The sequence below is a fragment of the Ambystoma mexicanum genome, chromosome 12 (genome assembly GCF_040938575.1).
Source record: "Ambystoma mexicanum isolate Mex_15411 chromosome 12, UKY_AmexF1_1, whole genome shotgun sequence".
Taxonomy (NCBI): Eukaryota; Metazoa; Chordata; class Amphibia; order Caudata; family Ambystomatidae; genus Ambystoma; species Ambystoma mexicanum.
In genome coordinates this window covers 1,536,715-1,556,311 of record NC_090936.1, presented here as the reverse complement: position 1 = coordinate 1,556,311, position 19,597 = coordinate 1,536,715, and the positions used below count along the sequence as shown (strand labels likewise).

Below are 19,597 nucleotides of genomic sequence, written 5' to 3'. Positions count from 1 at the left end.
AGTCTTCTTTTGTGCCCATCGATAGGACCCCCGTGAAACCCTCCGTGGGGAAGAAGGGGGGGGCAGGGCGTCGTCGTAGATTCGGCCTCAACCTCAGAAGAGGAGCTGATCGAGGTCTTAAGCCACGGCCTAGGCGTGGAAGAAGGCCAGCCCGTCGGAATGGACCCCGACGCAGGTGACGACGACGACATCGTCGAGGATACCGACGGGGCCCCTGCTCGCCCGTCGGATTCCCCTCTGCCAGCGCCGCAAGACAACTCGGCGGCCATTTTGTTGGCCATACAGTCCTTATGCTCCGAGATAAGGACGAGGCTACCGTTACCGACAGAGGAACCTCTCCCGTCGGGGGATCCAGAACCAGGACCTTCTGGTGTTCCCCCTACCAAGAAAAGAAGGATCCATCCACCACCTCCTTTTCAACCGTCGCGCCCCGTCCAGCCCTCCTCCCCGTCCACCCGAGGGGATGATACGGGGACTGACACGGCAGCGACGGGTACGGACGACGAGGCATACGACGAGGATATTCCGTCGTCGCCTCCCACCAGGGCTTCTCCGCCCGACGAGATCGGATCTTTCCACTCCATGATCTCCAGGGCTTCCGAGCTTTTCCAACTCTGCCCTGAGGAGAAGAAAAAGGAAGGCTTCCTTTATCAGCGGCGCGAGGCCAAGAGGAAGACGGTCCTCGCAGTGCCTCTGTTGGACGACATTTGGGATGAGGGCCTTTCCCTCCTCAAGAACCCTTCCACGACGCCAGCTAGAAGAGACCGGTACGAGAAAAAGTACCGGGTCCCGGACACGGCCCCCCTATGCCTCCGGGCGCAGCCTACTGAAGGGAAGCGCCCCCAATTCAGCACGATCCTCCCCGCAATGAGAGACAATAAGGGACTCTCCCGTAGTGGGAATAAGACCAAGACAGAGTGCGGGTGAGCGTAAGTGGGATTTTATCCAAGGATAAGGCATGCAAAGAACTCTGCAACCTACGAGAGCGCTCTGCCTGACAATAGCAAAGACAGGCGTATTTCTAATACAAGAAACGTCATCAGCACCTAAACACTATAGGGGGCACAGGTCAATCGGGATTGGGTGGCATCGACTAACTATAGGTGTTGCTGCAGCGGGGTTGGTCCTGGCGGGACGACGTCACTGGTCAGCCTCGTGGGTTGGGTTGGGCCTGGCAGGCCGGCTTGAGGTCATCCGTGCGGTGTTGATGCGCTGGGGCAGCCTGTGACAATGACGAATACCTTTCCTGTCTCATTTGCCCTAGGCCATGCACACTGCAGTTATTCAGAAAATGACATTTAAGTTCATTGATAAATTGCTTCAGCATCTTATCTTATAAAAATAAACACAACACATGAGGAATGCACCTTGTGAGAGGTCTGGTGGTCGTCGGTTGGGGTGAGATTTACCTGTGTCCTATTGACCGGTATTTTAGGTCGCGGGACGGGGCTCTGGGGCCTGGGCCGAATGATACATGTCTGTCTGCTGCGTTAGAAGTTATTACATAGATGGGTCTCTGTGTCTTGTCTCAATGATGGGGGTCGTCCTTACACGGGGTCAGGATTCTTGGGGGGTTCGTGGGATTTATGAGAGGGTGCTGGTAGATCAGTGGGTTCATCCGTGGGTTTATTACCGTGCTGTAAATAACACAGGTGGCGGGCTGTGGCCTTGGTTGCGGCGCCGGGGCCTCTGACTCTCTGAAGTAACGCCAGCTTGGTTGGGGGAGGTGAGGGAGCGCGGCACAAGTCTTAGCTTTTTTATCTGGCAGGCTTGGTAGGGTGGGAGAGGGAATGGCCTTGCATATCCACAAAGGTATTTTCCTCGTGCGTTGCTGATCAGTGGATGCAGAAGTTCTATACTGTTCTGCCTTATTTTGACGTTATTTAGACACACATATATATTTCAATTTCGTTACACATTTCTTTAAGACAGTCGGTTCCAGTACCTTTTCATTACCTAACATTACATTCACTACATTGTGTGCGTATTGTATGTACATTAGACGTTATACGAGGGATATCTAGGTTATGGCCTACAGAGATTGATGCTCGCCGCTTTGGGTGATTCAGAAAACATATATGAGTTCAAGTTTCTACATACTATTGAAAAAACACTTTTACAGATAGAGGTTACACGTTTGGTCAACATCTTTCTCCGTGGTTATAGCAGCATTAGTCCAGACCTGGAGGGATATCATATAACGTTACATTTTTATGGCTTATTCACATTTTAAACAGAGGTAGTTCATTAATACCAATACTTGAATTGTTTTCTACCTTCTTCAGATAGTGATGCTTCAGCTTTTTTCCTCGCTACCCCGGCCTTGCGGTCCGGGTCATACGGGGTGCAATATCACATTGTTACTAATATAATGTTGCCGTGTTGGCGTCTCGGGTTTAGCTCATCTCCGACTTTCTCATGGGAACGCGCTCGCAGCGGATCTGTCAGGGCTGCTGAGGCGACAGAGATGCATGAAAGGCCCTCCAAAGGTGGGGGCCTCGTTACAGTGTGCTGAACTCACACCATGTTTGCTGGGCAAGATGGCGTCTAGGCCTGACTCAATTTTTGGTAAATGCAAAGACGGGGTGCGTGTGGGCAATGTCGTCGGCGGGCGAATCCTCCTCCACCTGGGCCCGGGTGGCATGAGGGGGTGCCCACCGAGTCATGGTCCTCACCTGGGGAGAAAGCTGTAGGTGAGGAGGGCCTCGCGGCCAGTCCTCCCCTACATTTCCCCCCTTTCGTTACTTAAAGTAACGAATTTCTTTAGCTCTTCCAATCTTCTACATTCTTGTTCCTCTAACACTGCACCATCCCATGCAGGGGTTCCTTTTATAGGCATCCATGCTCTGCACACCCCCCTTAAACTCTCACCTCTCCTAGCATACTCATCTGGTGTACATGTTAAATATATACAGTCGCCAGTTTCTTCCAGATCTACCCAGACCTCCTCATACCATTCCAGTTCTACGTCTCGTGGTTCTTTGATAGTGGTGTGCCATAGTTTATCTACTATGTACTTATCACGGCACATAGGCACTAACTGGTACCTGGGGGTGTTGTCTGCTCCTGTCTGCACATGTACTTCTTGTGTTGCTTTAATTGTACCACCGGAGTTGCCCATTGTCACCATCATCATTGCACCGTTAGGAACTGCATTAGCACAACATCGGAGGCCCACCTGGCACAGGCAGAACATCACAAGGATGATCACCACTATTGGTATCAAGAATTTCATTGTCACTCCAAGCCATGAGGGAACCCAGGAGAAGATATTGTCGAACCACGAGCTATCCTCAGCTCCACCTTCCATTTTCATCTTCTCGCCCAGGTTATGTACTGCTTCAATAACGTGGGACAGGGACCCATTTTCTGCATCTTCGGAAGGTACGAACGTGCAGCACGCACTTCCTATTTTTCGGCAAACACCTCCATCGATTGCTGTTAACAGGTCTAGAACATACCTGTTCTGCATGGTCATTAATCGCAGAGCTCGTAGTTCCACCTTTATTATGTTGAACCCTTCTTCGGTGTCATTGGCCAGCTGGATTAGTTCCCACCGTGTGATCTGGAGCCATTTTGCATTTGCTCTTGCTTGGACACTTGATACTAGCGAAGCAAAGAATGTTTCCACGGAGCTGAACAGGCGATACTTGTCTGGGATCTGTGCCAATAAGTCAGATGATGCTTGTGATATGTAGTTCGAGGCTCGCTTGTTCCTTGAGAGCTCTTCTTCCTTCCCTCCGGAGGACAGGACATAAAGGTGCGCTTGTGTAGTTGGAGAAGCTGCATTCTGGTTCAAGCCTCCTTTCATCATGTTACTTCTGTCAATATGGCTTTCTGGAATCACCATTAGTGTTGAGTGCAAAGTGGCCATTGAGCAGCTACCACTCCATGATTGGGGAAGGTGCAGGTACGCCTTGTTTCCGCATACCCAGTAGGTGTCCATTAGTGCTGCTGTTCCTTTTTTCATATCTGGGATGGTGAGAGTTTTGTTACAGTTCTTGTTCGTTCCTATTGCCATTTTTCCTTCTCCCTTGAAACATAGTTCGTTTTGTATTTCACTTTGTAGCTTGAAGGGTTTCTCCATCGCTGTTACCCATGTTAATTTAGGGATGTGTTCTTTCCATATTGGCAAGCACGTTCTTTCCATCCACCGCAACTTGTCCGGTTGGACACCTTTCAGTGCTTCTGCCTTGCACAGCACTTCTTCGTCTTTCCATTTGTTTTCGGAGAACAGTGTCCCTTGTATTGCAAAGAAAGGTTCTTTAAGACAGATCACTCCAGACGCCTGCGAATAGCACGTTTTATTGTTCTGTAGCATTCTGAAAGAGACATCGTGTGCTTGGAAAGTGTTCTTTATTCTACACAGCGTGAGATGAAGGAGACATTGGGCATCCACAATGGGCAATTCTCGTGGCAACAATACTTTAGGTGTGCCTGATGCATGGGGGATAAGTGAGCAGACATAACAGCTCTCATTGGTTGTTTGTTTGGCTGTTGTGCTCATATCTGCATACCATTTATTTGCTTGGTGTGGGTGTCGTGGGTCTTCCATTTTGTCTAACCCTAGTCCATAATACTCATCATACCCTTTCCCACCAGTCTCTCTTCTCCGCCTACTTTTCTCCCTTCTTCTGTACCTTCTCGTTATAGTAGGTGAAGAACCAGGCCCCCCTTCCTCCCTCCCACCCCCCTTTTCTAATTCTTCATATAGGGTCTTGTGTTCTGTCATCATCATCACTTTTCCGTCCTCCTTAATAAACAAGAGATCGTTGTTTGAAATTGGGGCGGGAGGGATCGTGTGGTTGTTGTATGTTCCAGGTTGGGACATTGTGTCATTATTTACATTTTTGGTTCTCGATTGTGAGAGGACAGCAGTGGGTGGTGTAGTATAGTATCCCCACACAAAGTGTGATCCATCCCAGATCAAGAAATCACCTTCTTTGATACCTACAGTCGGAATTGTTTTCGTTCCAGGGGCAAGGGTGGTGTTGTTCCCCCCTCCCCCCTCGTTCATCTCGGTAGAGATGAACGCTATAATCCAGTGTAATACCAGACAAAACATTGAGATAAAGAACACGATAGCACACATTGATAAACCACATTCAAATGAATATGTTAATCTAGCCACTAACATTTCTCTAAATCTAACATATCTATTAGTTGCAGGCTGCCCATTCGATGCCATGATAAATCCTGTTTGAGACACAAGAGTTCATTAAATACAAACATGTAAGCATTTCCACGTTGTAACGTTTCGGTGATCAAATATAGGGTTGGGTGAGGGAGGGAGTGTGTTGACAGACAAGGTAGCCTTTCAATCATCATTATTCGTACCTTACTATATATATATAAATAATAAAAAACATGACATTTTAAAACAACAATAATAAAAACATCTTAAAGAGCACAGGAGGGGAAAAAAGAACCCCACGCAAAACTTTCAAAAATTGTAATAAAAAGAAAATTTACATATACATATGTACATGTTTTAGTCCAGGACATTTGTTGCGCGCTAATTGTGCTCACTGTTCATCTCATAAAGCACACAAAATTCCAATCATTCATTCTGCACAACTTCATCGTCCGCTGTTGCCTGTGCCTCATCCTGCACCTCACTCTCCGCAGTGCTGTAAGCTTTACGTACATCTGTCAAATGCACCCAATATCGCAGGCCCTTAACCTTTACTGCTGTAGGCGTGCAAAACACTACCTCATAGGGGCCATGGAAACGTGGTGCGTTCCACCTCCGCACAAAACTTCTAACATATATAAGGTCACCAGGCATTAGCTGTAGTGGTTTTTCAGGCAACCTGTTTGGTTCAGTCGCGTTCCCCTCCTCTCTTGTCGAGGGGGGGGCTAGTTGCTTTGCAATTACGCGCGCTGCCCGTGTCAGTTTTCGCAGATATTCTGTGAACTCCTCCCCCAATATAGCTGCGCTTCTGTGTGCATCAGAACGTTCACGGAGAGGCGAATGCGCTGTATGCATTCTTCTTCCCGTGACGATCTCGTGCGGGGACAAATGGTGATCCTTACTGGGCTGGTTCCGTAGTTCAAACAAGGCCAAAGGCAGGCAGTACATCCAAGTCTTTTTAAGGGAAAAACAAAGTTTTGATAATCTGCTTTTTAACAGGCCATTTATCTTTTCCACGACGCCATTACTTTGAGGATGATAAATCGAACATAATTTGTGCTTTATTCCCAATAATGTAGTCACTTCTTTAAATAATTCATTAACAAAATGCGTCCCGTTATCTGAGCGAATAACGTCGCAAATTCCCCAGCGCGGAAACACTTCCCGCACTAGGAACTTCGCGGCGCCCTTCGCGTCAGGGCGGGCACATGGGCCTGCCTCCACCCACCTCGAAAATGGACATACAACCACAATCATGTATCGAGCCCCATTACACCTTTCTCCCATGTCTACATAATCAATGTGGAGCTCTCTGAATGGGCCACTTGGTTTTGGTATCGTACCCCTTAGTGTACGCAAGGTCATACCTGAGTTGTAAATTTGACATGTCGTGCATTCTAGCGCTAACCTTGTGATGTGTTCCTGGAGGCATGGTGCAAACCAATCTTCTTGTATCTCTGCCATTATGTGTTTCTTCGTGTTGTGTGCGGGAAAGTGTAGTTGTTGAAATGCTATTTCTAACAGCGTAATTGGCATTACCACTTTTCCTGAACTCTCTTGTCGCCACAATAAATCAGTCGGTGATTTGCTGCATCCTCTCTTAGTCCACAGCAATTTTTCCTCTGCACTAGCTCCCTCTTGCAGCTCTATTATCTCCTGTGTGGACATCATGTTGTATCCTGTGGGGACCTCTTGGCTTGCTGTGTGGTGCAACATGTATTCTCCTATTTCGCCTTTTTGTAGATATGAAGCTGCTTTGGCAGCGGCGTCTGCTGCCGCGTTCCCCAAAGATACAAAATCTGTATTGGTGGTATGAGCTTGACATTTTACGATGGCCACTGCCGTGGGGTCTTGCAGGGCCTCAATCAGTTCTTTCAATAATTCTGCATGCTGGACTGGCGTTCCGTCTGCTCGTCGGAACCCTCTCCGCCCCCACCGGGCCAACCCACCGTGAACTGTTGTTGTCATGTATGCTGAATCTGTATATATGGTCACTGCGCACCCCTTGGCGGCATGCAATGCTTCTATTAGCGCTATTAGTTCTGCTGCTTGCGCTGAATAGTGTGATGGGAGGCGGTGTTGTACTAGTATCTCATATTCATCTTCCTCTAATCGTACCACTGCCATACCCACATGCTTTTCTCCTGTCTCCATGTCGATTGATGCTGACCCGTCCACAAAATACACCTCACCCTCGGTCAGGGCATTTTCAAAAATCACTGCATCCTTACTTTCGTCACCTGTGCACGTGGCGCAGTTATGGTTTTGCATGTCCTCTACGGTGCATGCCTCTGTGATGAATGTGGCTGGGTTCACTGTTTTACATCTTACTATATGGATGTTAGCGCTGGACAGTATTATCTCATATGCTGTGGCGCGTTGTGTTGTCAATGTGCTCTTTGTTCGCTCTAATATTGCAAAAAGGGAGTGTTCCACAAACAGTGTCACCGGGCAGCCCATCACTATCGTGGCACTTTTTTCAATTGCGAACGCGGCTGCAGCTAGGGATTGCTCGCACGCGAAATGACCTTGCATTACTGCGTCTAGGGTGCCGCTATAGTAAGCGAGTGGCTTGTGCCCTAAAGATGTTTTCTGTGTCAGTACCGCTGTCATCAGTGTTCCTTTGCAGTGTGAAAATAAGAAGAATTCGCGCCCATAATCTGGGTTTGCCAGTACTGGAGCGCTTGATATCAGCTCTTTTAGTGAGTTAAATGCTGTTTTCATCACCTCTGTCCATTCTATGTGTTTGTGTTCTTGTTGTGCTTCTTTCAGTGCCTGTAACAAGGGCCTTGTGTACGCCGCATAGTCCAATATCCATGCTCGGCAATAGTTACACATACCCAGAAATTTCTGCATCTCTTTTACTGTTTTGGGCTCTCCAATTGTTCTAATCGCCTGTGCCCTGTCTGGTATAATTCGCTTGCCATCCTTCGATATCAGCTGACCCAAGTATAGGACCTCTGTCAGACAGTACTGTAACTTCCCCTTGTCCACCTTGTATCCTTTATTGGCCAATAAAGTCAAAAGTGTTATTGAGTCCTGTCGGCACTCTTCCTCCGCCTGTGCACAAACCAATAAATCATCAACATACTGAATCACTGTGCTTTCTACAGACAAATTCCCCAGATCTTCATGTAGTACCCTGTTAAATATGCTTGGGCTCTCGCAATATCCTTGTGGTAGTCTGCAGTGTTCGAACCTCCTTCCTCCCAATGTAAATGCTGTCAAGTACCTGCTCTCTTCTGCTAAGGGAAAAAAAGTCCTCCCCTACACTACCCCGGATTCCGTCGTCTCCGCAGCAGCCAGGAAGAAAGCGGGGGGGGTGCGGCCTCCACATCGACTTCCCCGCCGGACGGCGAGGGAAAGAAATTGGATGCTGTGGGACGTAGAGTCATCTCGTCGGCAGCGACGACGATTAAAGCGGCCAACGCCTTGGCTATCGTGGCTCGCTACGACAGGGAGCTGTGGTACAAGATAGCTCCCCTGCTGGATTTTCTGCCGGACGACAAGAGGGCGGAGGCCCTGGAGATCCTGCAGGAAGGTGAGGTGGCCTCGGACCACGCCATCACCGTGGCGACGGACATCGCCGACACTGGGTTCCGCCAGCTGGGCAACGGCGTTTGCCTTCGACGTCGTGGATGGCTCAAAGCTACGGACTTCCGGCAGGACGTCCAGACCAGAGTCCTGGACATGCCCTTCGACGGGAACAACCTGTTTGGGAAGACAGTGGACGATTCCCTTCAGGCCATCAAGGCGGATACTGAGACGGCCCGGGCCCTTGGAGTTCTGCAGCAACGACGGACGCCCTTTCGGAGCGGCGGAGGCAAGGGCGCCTCCAAAGGTTCCGGCGGCGGTTTCGCTTCCTACCGTCAAGCGGCCCGCTCGTCGTCGCAAGAGGCCTACAGAGGACGAGGCAAGTCTAGCGGACCCCGCCGTCGTCGCCAAGGAGGTCAAGGCGGCAAGGCCGCGTCCAAGCAGGATTGAACCCGCCGTGGGGTCGGGCCCCCGTCGAAGCACCCCGGTGGGAGGCCGGCTGGCGGGCTTCGTCAGCGTGTGGGAGTCCATCTCCACCGACCGTTGGGTGCTGGACGCCCTGGCCCGGGGCCACGCGCTCGAGTTTCAAAGAAGGTGCCCGCGCGTCCCCCCCGTGGCCAGGAAAGAACTTCACGTCCCTCAACTTCTCCTGGAGGTAAAGGCGATGCTCAGAAAGGGCGCCATCGAACTCGTCCCAAAGAGGCTTCGGGGCTCCGGAGTCTACTCGAGATACTTCCTCGTGAAGAAGAAGACGGGAGGATGGCGCCCCATCCTAGACCTGCGACGTCTGAACAAGTTCATCAAGGCGCAGAAGTTCCGGATGGTCACCCTCCAGCACGTCCTGGGTCAGCTGGAGGAAGGAGACTTCCTATCGTCGTTGGATTTGGAGGATGCCTACTTCCACATTCCCATCCTAAAGGGGCACCGAAAATTCCTCAGGTTCGTGGTCCAGGGGCGTCATTACCAGTTCAAAGCCCTTCCCTTCGGACTACGGTCGGCACCCAGGGTATTCACCAAGTGCCTCGCACCGGTGGCGGCGCAGCTGCGCCGCGAGGGGATTCACGTCTACCCCTACCTGGACGACTGGCTCATCCGCGCCAAGACGAGGGAGCTCGCCGTGGTCCACACGGCAAGGACCGTCCAACTCCTCACGGACCTGGGATTCTCCGTGAACTACGCCAAATCCCACCTGGTGCCCGCGCAAGTCGCACTGTTTCTGGGAGCGAGGCTCGACACAGTGTCCCTTCTGGCCTCCCCGTCGGAGGAGAGGACCAGGACCATCTTGGGCAAGGTGCAACGGATGTTGGTGGCCGACGTGGCCAAAGTGAGGTCCATCAAGTCCCTCCTCGGGATGATGTCTTCCTGCATCTACCTCATTCCCATGTGCAGGCTCCGGATGCGTCCGTTGCAAGAATTCCTGGATGCGCGCTGGATCCAGACGACGGGCAGCTTCGAGGAAAGGATCAAGCTCGACGAGAGTTTCCGACGAGCGATACGGTGGTGGGGCACCCGCGCGCATCTGACGGCGGGCATGGACTTCCAGACCCCAGCCCACCAGGAGACTGTGACCACGGATGCCTCCCTGGAAGGGTGGGGAGCGCACACCGAAAATCTGCACGCAAGGGGACTCTGGCTCCCGACGGAGAAGTCCCTGCATATCAACGTCCTGGAGCTCCGTGCAGTGTTTTGGGCCCTCAGGTCCTTCCTTCCGTCCCTCAAGGGCAAGGTGGTGAGGATCTTCACCGACAACACCACCACCATGTTTTACATCAGGAAACAGGGCGGAACCAGGTCCCCAGCGCTGTCCAAGGAGGCGCAGGACCTGTGGCATTGGGCCGTCGCCCAAGGGATTTTTCTGGTGCCGTTTCATCTGGCAGGGATAAAAAAACACCATCGCCGACTCACTCAGCAGGGAGCTGCGCTCGTGCCACGAGTGGGAACTACGGCAGGATCTGGTGGATCGCCTCTTCCGACGGTGGGGCACACCCCAGATCGACCTGTTTGCGACGGCGACGAACACCAAGTGCCGGAGGTTCGCCAGCAGGTTTCCCCAGACGAGGAGCATGGGCGATGCTTTCTCGTTCCCCTGGGAGGGCCTGTTCCTCTACGCGTTCCCTCCCTTGCCTCTGCTAATCCGGCTCGTCAACCAGCTCAAGTGGTCACGGTGCAGGATGATCCTCGTCGCACCTGCGTGGCCGAGGCAGATATGGTTCCCGGACTTGCTGGACTTGTCAGCGTCCCCGCCGATCAAGCTGCCGGCGGACGCGGATCTACTCTCCAGGGAAGGAGGCGCCATCCTCCACCACGACCCGAAGTCGCTGAACTTGCAGGCCTGGCTCCTGCAGCGCTAGAGTTTGGAGGATACGACATACCGGCCGATTGCAGAGAGGTTCTTGCAAAGGCCAGGGCGTCCTCGACTCTTAAATGCTACGGACACAAATGGAAGAGGTTCTCTGTCTGGTGCCACGCACAGAAGATTAACCCTCTACGGATTACGGCTCCCCAAGTACTGCCGTACCTGCTGACGCTGGCCAAAGCTGGTCTGGCACACGCGTCCATCAAGATTCATCTTGCTGCGATCTCCCGATACACCAGAACCACGGGGCGGACGTCCTTGTGGTCTCATCGTCTGGTGAAAGAGTTCATGAAGGGACTGTTCAGATCGTTCCCGCCGGTGAAGGCTCCGGCCCCGGCGTGGGAGCTCAACGTGGTGCTAACCAAGCTCATGGGACCTCCGTTCGAGCCTCTGCACTCGGCCCCGTTGAAGTTTCTATCGTGGAAAACAGCTTTTCTTGTGGCCATCACCTCCGCACGACGAGTGGGAGAGATCCAGGCCCTTTCCTGCAAGGCCCCGTACTTGACTTTCCACGACACGAGGGTAGTGCTCAGGACGCACCCCTCCTTCATGCCCAAGGTACCGTCGGACTTCCATCTCAACGAACCCTTGGTGTTGCCTGTGTTCTTCCCGTCGCCTTCGTCGCCGGCTGAGAGGACTTTGCACTCGCTGGATGTGGCTAGAGCGCTGAAGTTCTATGTGGACCGCACGAAGTGTTTTCGGAAGACGTCACAACTCTTTGTGAACTTTGGACCTGTCAATCAGGGGAAGGCTCTCTCGAAGGCTTCCATTTCCAGATGGCTCTCCGGCTGTATCATGTACTGTCATCGGTTGGCAAACCGACCGCTGCCTGGCCGTCCGAGAGCCCATTCCACCAGAGCGATCGCAGCTACCACGGCGTTCCTTTCTGGTGTGTCCCTGCTGGACATATGCAGGGCTGCTACGTGGAGGTCGACGCACACCTTCACGAAATTCTACTGCGTCGACCGGGATTCCAGGGAGGAGTCCAGGGTCGGCCAAGCAGTGCTGCGCAACCTGTTCGCCTGAGGTGAGCCTGGTGAGGAGGTAAGATGCTTAATGTTGAGTTTGATGTAATGCTTAATGTTGAGCCTTTGCTACCTCCCGTGGTCGTGCATGTGTGTACTGCTATGTATTCTTTATTCATGAGCATGTGAATCCATGCCAGACCCCATGCTGGAGAAGGAACAAGTTACTTACCTGTAACTGTTGTTCTCCAGCATGGGTCTGGCATGGATTCACATGCGAACCCTCCCGCCTACCCCTCTGCGGCTCTTCACTTGGTCATACTGCCACTTTACGTGCTTCCAAATCTGAAGATGGCTGCCAGAGGCGGTGCTTAGGTAGAGGGCAGTCATTGGCTGTGGTCAGTATGACGCAGAGACCAGTGATTGGTTATTACTACGAAAGACAGATCAGAAACGAAACTGATACTGGTTTTTTCTTTACCGAGGATTCCCAGCCTGACGACGGGGAATATTCATGAGCATGTGAATCCATGCCAGACCCATGCTGGAGAACAACAGTTACAGGTAAGTAACTTGTTCCATACTAAAAACTGAGGCTTGCATGGGGCTGTCCTCAAGGGCCCAGGGCTTAAGGGAAAGCAGGCTCTTTGTGTCTCGGAATTCGGAAAACCGTCTCCGTGATAACCTGGGCATCACTGGTCAGGCTCTGGCGTGGCTGACCTCTTTCCTCTCCAATCGACCCTCCCAGGTCCAACTGGGGTCCTTCCGCTCTGACATCTTTTTCTCCACCTGTGGTGTCCCCCAGGGATCTAATCTTTCCCCCTGGCTGTTCAACCAGTATCTGGCACTCCTTGCCCACCGCATCGCCGCTCTCTGCCCCAACTTTCAGTGCTATGCGGACGATACCCAGCTCATTTTCAGGCTACCCTCGGCCTCCTCCTCTCCTTCCCTCATCTATGACTGTCTGCTATCCAGGATTGGTGTGCCGCCAATTACCTCTGCCTTAATGCCAGTAAGACTGAGATTCTACTCATCGGCACACCCACCCCCTCCTTCCCTGCAGCTCTCTGGCCGGCCTCTCTTGGCCCTCTTCCTGCTCCTACCTGCAAGGCAAAAAAACCTCGGGGTTATCTTCGACTCCACACTCTCCTTCTCTCCTCATATATCTGATGTCTCTAAGAAGTCACACTACCAGCTGCACCTCCTCAGAGGTATTCTTCCCTTCCTCTCCTTCCCCCAGAAGCTCACTGTCTCCCGAGCCCTGGTTCTCTCCAAGCTGGACTACTGTAACAGCCTCTATCTTAATCTGCCTGAACGGAACTGCGAGACTTGTCCTTGGCCTCAAGCCCAGGGACCGTATCTCTCCAGGACTGAAATCTCTACACTGGCTCCCAGTGGCTGCGAGGATAAAGTTCAAAACCCTCTGCATTGTCCACAAGGCCTTCTGGGGCCTGGGGCCTAAATACCTTCAACTCTCTCTTCCTAAATATCTTCCTTCCCGAGCCCTTCGTTCATCCGTCTCCAACTCCCTCAGGGTCAGCCGCTTCTCGAAGCTACGAGCTGGGGGTAGATCTCTCTCCGCGGCAGGGGCCTCCCTCTGGAACAGCCTCCCTGCCTCCCTGAAACTTGAGGAGAACCATCTCCGGTTCCGGAAGCACCTCAAAACCTTCCTCTTTGCTTCTGCTTTCTCTCTCCCTCTCCCCTGCTAATTCTTCGCTGAAACTGCACTGAATCTGCAACTGGGCCACTCTCACCGACCCCGGTCCTGGGCCCAGCCACTCTCCACTTGCACTGCCTCCCTGGCAACCCCTGCACTGCGGGACTGTCTCTGTATCCCTACAGCCCCCCCTTCCCAGCACTTGTCTGCACTTACCTTGCACTTGCCACCAGCTGGCCCTCTTTATTTATTTTATTCTACTTACCTTGTACTGCACTTCCGCCCCCTCCCCTTCCCCATGCACTTTCTCCCTTCCCCCTACCCCTGCACTTGCGCAATCTGAATGACACCTGGCCTATTAGGATCGTTGTCTGTCTTCCCCTTGTTCCCCCCTCCCTGCCTCGTCGCGCCTTGAAACACTTGTGTATAGGCGCGTTACAAATGCCATATCATATCATATATCATTGTGACACACAGCACCTTCAGTGCTTCTCATAAGGATTAAATACCTTCTCTTGGGTGAACTACTGTTCCCAAGAGCAGTAAAGTGAAATTTACTTACTTACCTGTTTTTACTATGTAGGTCCAGTACACCCCATCTTATGTGGAAGTACTGGAGGGGTTACTTAGCCCCTTTTCCTACTTTCTCATGTAACATTTTTTATGTTACCCTCACGACTTTTAATGGCTGGTGGCAGTGGTTTAATTTTTCTACCATTGTGCGTTTTTACCGCAGACTGAATCCTCAGCTGCTGTAATGGCCTTGGTGGTCTTTTTTGGCCATTTCTTGCTTGTGAGGTCTTTCTTGGGTTTTACTCTGCGTGCCAAACCCGGTTTAACCCTTTTGTTCATTTTGCCTTTGGGGGGCTTCAATGCTGAAATGTGTCTGCAAGGGCAGGAAGCGAGGGAGGTTCCTGAAACTCCCCTGTCCTTTGTCTTTAGGAATGCCTGAATGCACCCAGTCCTGATTGGCTGGCTGGCTGTCCTTTCGTTACAGCCACCCTGCAGTTTGAGTGACAGCTAGGCTGTCTACAAATGGGAGAAACCTGCTTAAAAGGCAAGGGTTTTGGGACTGAAGACAGGCGACGACCACTGGTAAGAACAACCTGACGAAGAAACTGAACGAAGCTTGCTGCATCCTCCTGGACTTTTGAATTGCCCGGTGAAGCCCTGCTGCTGTGCTGAAACTCCTTTTTCTAATCGACGAGAGAATCAAAGGGACAACTTCTTCCCTTGGTTAAGTGGGACCAACTAAACCTGAGACGAACTCCACAGGACCGTCATCCCTAACTGGCTGTACTTATTTGCTGCTGCAGGAACCGAGTGCCAGGGGTTGAGAAATCCATAGTCGAGTGCAACTTCTGTGATCCAAACTGAAGCTCCAGGAGTCTCCAGAGGACCCTCCAGAAGCAGGACGACCAAAGCTTGAGTACCCTCACCAGAGTGCAGGACTCAAAGAGTGAAGGAAGCCCAACTGGTGTCCAATATCCGCGGTGGTGCTGTTTACCAAGCGATGAAACCGCAAAAGTGCTGCTGATCCGAATAGAGCCCGTCGCTGCCGCTGGCCTTCGAATTGCTGTGCAGGAGTCCTCCAGGCGTCCTCCCTTTTGTCTCCACGACTGAGTCCCAGAAACACATGAGCTGCATCACTGCAACCCGACAGAAGCCAGCTGGACTACTCTTCTTCTAACCTAAGGTACTGTTCGGACTTCGGTTACTTGCCTCATTGTCTGTAGCTTTGCTCTTCAGTCAGACTTGCAGTAGCTTCTTTGCTAGAGTTGATTTCAGCTCTACCCCTCACGAGTGTAACTGCTTGTGACCCTACAGGGATTTTCCTTCAACAAACTCTAATTTTGTGCAAGACTGTTGCTATCTAAGAAGTGCCTCAGCTCCATAGACTTTGCTCCAATGGGCTTTGGCTGTCCTGGCTCCTGCAGACTCTTCTATTCCATTTGACATTGATTCTTACTATCCCTCATAGGTGATGCACTGGTTTTAAACTAATGTTGCTGGGGAAGGTTTTTATCTAGACTTCATTGGAAGATGTAAAATACTCGCATGCTCTGAGAACCTGTTTGACCTTTTTCTTTCCTCTTAAATTTCTGCCAACCTCAGAATTTACAAAGTATACAAGGGATATATAAATACCATTACTGTCCTAGTTACTGAAGTCACCTCAGGGTGAAGGACGTGTGTTTGAAGCATCTCGAAAGTGTATATAGTCGCTTTGTGTTGATTCTGAGAAAATATTTTAAAGTGTATTTGATTTTTGCATATATTGCCCTTTTTAAAGAATGCTTATTGAAAAACTATTGTTAAATAATTATTTATAACAAAAACCTGGAGTATAAGTGTTACTTGACTACTTGTATTGGTGGATTTCATTGCTACAGCTCTACAGCTCACATTTACCCCTCTTGAGATGGGCCTGGCTGCTCAGTCACACTACCAACTTGTGTAGTACAGGCCTATACCAATAGGTGGGTTCCCAAATACCAAGAGGACAAGGGTGGTGTAGTCTCTCACAGGCTTACTACATAAATTCTTGCCTAACACTCACCCTTCTCCTCTGTGGTACACTGGATCATTTTCTATTTAGGTGGCTGCTGAAGACGTAGTTTGTCGGGACTGCCTGCGGTTCCATGTCATTTCATCGCGTAATGTTTTTTCGCAGGGTTTTTTACCGCGGTGGCCAGGGAAGAACACCTAACCAGGCTTTTGTCATCCAAAAGAGATAGCAATTTTATTGTTCTGAAAAGAGAGACAGGAACGTTAAAGCCCATTCTAGACCTTTGGGGACTGAACAAATAAATTCAAAAGGACAAATTGAAGATAGTGACTTAGTCCTAGATTCAGGGTGCTCTTGTTCAGGACGTGTGGGTGGTGTTTTCCTGTGCCAATCCTGCCGGCATATAGGACATTCCTGTATTGTGGCTGCAGGTCAGCACTGGCAGTTCAGGGTGTTGCCCTTTGGCCGAACGTTGTTCCCCAAGAAACGTCATATAGTTGAGGCAGTCATGGCATCCCACTTTGTCTTATAGGTGTGAAGGTGCCTTACTGGACGATTGGCTAGTGATATTATCCAGTCTGTTTAAAAAAAAAAAAAAAAAAAAAATTATAATTCTTTCAATAGAACATTGGATTGTTGCATGAGTTTGGTTTCTTCTTGAAACTCAAAATATTGAATTTGGTCCTTTCTATGCGGCTGCAATTTATAGAGGTTTTTGGTGATTAACAGAGAATAGACTACTTCAGGCCAGGGCCTTGCTGGTACCTTGGACCTTTTTGAAGCTGCTGGTTCTGATGGCCTGCCATATTCTGCTTGTCCCTGAGGTGAGGATTTGAACACGGATGCTCCGCTCCAATGAGAGCTCAGTGTTAGTGGAACCAGTTGGCTGGTTGATTCTTTTGTGGACAGGCTGCTGGTGACTGTGGCATTAATGGAGGATTTGGAATTCTGGAGGAGGGAGCAGAAAGTGGTGGTGGGCGAGCACCTGGCTTTCCCATTACTCCAGAGGAGGTCATCCCAGATGTGTCCACGACAGGCATTGTGCCCTTCTCGCCCATCTAGACGTTGGAGTGCTGCAGGGAAGCTCCATATAAACATGTTGGTGTTCAGATTACGCCTCGCGCTGCAGACCTTTCAGTCGCAACTGGAGGGGAAAGAAAACGAGGATTCAGATCGATGTCTAAAATCTGCCCTTTGAAGACCACACCCAAAACAGACTGCTTTTTAGCTCTATTTTGGAGCAGCCTTCAATATGCAGGATTATTCATAATTCAGAGGTTTTGCGCCTGAACCAGTCTTGAAACAGCTCCCACTCCCCCCCCCCAACCCCCTGCCACTTCTCCCACGCTGGTGGGATTTTTTTTTCATCTGTAGCTTTTACTGCCTCAAAGTCCCCCATTCGCTCCTCCGCACCAAACCTTGCACCCCTGCACTCCCCAGCTCTCTCTGACACATGCACACCTGCTCTCCACATGTTTGTATTTGGAATTGACTGTGCTTACCTGTTTCTGTGGTGTTATGTATCCATATGCTTGGTGTAGTATTGTACTTGTTTCTCAGTAATGTCCATTCTTGATATTTAAGAGGTTGTTTCTCTGATTTTTATTCACAGGAGACGCTGATCAAAAATCATGTCATTTCATCGGCCCTGTATCTCTGGCATTGTGGATAGTGGCATCCTTCAGGAGTCGAATGAGGACAGTGGACATATCTCACTCAGCATGTCAGTCAGCCTAAAGAGTTGAGAGCAGAGACATGGGAGGACAGCAAGGGGCCGGGCTGCAAGAGATCCAGCCTCAGCCCAAAACGAAAAAGACGACGCTTCCAGCTTGACACAGAAAATGCAAACGAGCAAGCATTTTTGAGGAACAAATTGAGGGTTAATCGTCTCTTGAGAATGGAAGTAAAGCAGCGAGATGGTGAACTTTATGACAAGCACTTGAGTTTGAAAAAAGAAAGTAAACCTTTTGATATGGAAAGGAGATGCTTTTCTATTGAAAAAGTGTTAATGACTTGGAAAGGGAGCCATTTTAAGTTTTCAAATGATAAACTTAATGGAGCGTCGGAAATTGCAGAAGAGAAAAGGAATGTTCCTTCGCTCCAGAGGTACAGCAGCAGTGAATGCAAAGCGCAGAGAAGACGGCAGGCAGCGGAGGTAGTCGCATTCTACAACCTACCAGAATGCGCATTCCAAACCGCATATCTTGGGGAGTTCACCAAAAGATAGGAAGGCTTGCCTTTCATCCGTGTGTTTTTATACAAGTATAAAAGACAAATGGATAAAGTGAGGAGGGGCAGGGACAGTTCAGGAAATGTTTTATCGAGCCAAGAAGATAGAAACATGTGAAAGCGTATTTATTAATAAACAGTGAGTGTTTCTACCAGTCTGATACCAGCCTAAAACCAGGAGTAAATGAGCGCAAGTTACATTGAAAACCAAAATGTGCCAGTCAGCTTGTCATGGACTAATCCGAATAGATCAGGAACCAGATCGGAATGTCTTGTTGAACTTCATGGGTGTATAGCCTTGATGTCAACATCATAATAAACATTAGAGCTTATATTTTTGTTTCCATTTTACAAGTAGAAATTAAGACACCTGTTTCTGACAATCTGTTATTTATTAGTGTAGCTACAGTTTTCTTTGCTTTCATGTAAATCTAGATAATCTAGTTTAAAGACCACAACTTTATGCTGCAATGGGATTCCATTTTTTTTTTCAGGCAATTCAATTTTTTTACCAATTCTTTCAGTTTCTGCATGTAAAATAAACATATATGTAACATTTCACACAGAAATGCTGCACGATCTTCACCAGCTTCAGAAATCTGACCTTTGCCAATGCTGCAATAAAGTGTTGTAAATTCTGTTCTTCCAGTCTTTCTTTTGAACCTCAATTTGCGAACTAGGGATAAGATCAGAAAAAACTGTTGTGCAACAACTTAAAGGTTCTAGTGTTCCACAGAGTACATATCTATTGCAAGTGTCTTTCCCAAAAGATACCCTTGTGATCTACATTTGAGTCAGCTGGACAACCTTGGGTTATCCAGCACTCCCATCTGTTTGATTTAAAAAATCCCAAATAGAGTGAACAGACCCATAACATCTTAACCCTTTTGAATTGTCTACCATGAACTTATGCTGAAGGCCCTTTTTATGCTATTACTTCATCGGGACCTTCTGCTAGAAAGCAGAAGTCTTTCGGCTAAAAGTGGGAAGGGGCTGGCGGGGGGCCTTCACAAAGGAGAGAAAAGGGAGAAGAAGCAAGAAAATGCCAGCGATCCTGTTCACCTAGTAAGACTTCTTCCAGACCACCCCCATTTTTCATCCTTTAAGAGGCCCATTGCCACTCCTTCTGCAGGGAGTCCATTTCAGACACTTATCGCCTACTCTGGTTAAGGTACCGGCAGGCCAGGAGAGACACCTGTTCAGACCATCACTG

General features: G+C 49.8%; 1 protein-coding gene across 4 annotated transcripts in view; it reads left to right on the top strand.

Moving 5' to 3' along the window:
* The window catches only part of UPF2 (UPF2 regulator of nonsense mediated mRNA decay), a 766,220-nt gene extending 747,194 nt beyond the window's left edge, over nt 1–19,026 (top strand). For 2 of the 4 annotated variants that reach the window (XM_069627785.1, XM_069627784.1), the window contains exon 22: nt 17,768–19,026. In XM_069627785.1, coding sequence (XP_069483886.1) covers nt 17,768–17,777 — 10 coding nt within the window. In that variant the 3' untranslated portion in view covers nt 17,778–19,026. The remainder of the gene's footprint in view (nt 1–17,767) is intronic. The other 2 variants (XM_069627788.1, XM_069627786.1) reach the window with 2 other exon arrangements.
* The last annotated feature ends 571 nt before the right edge of the window (nt 19,027–19,597 follow it).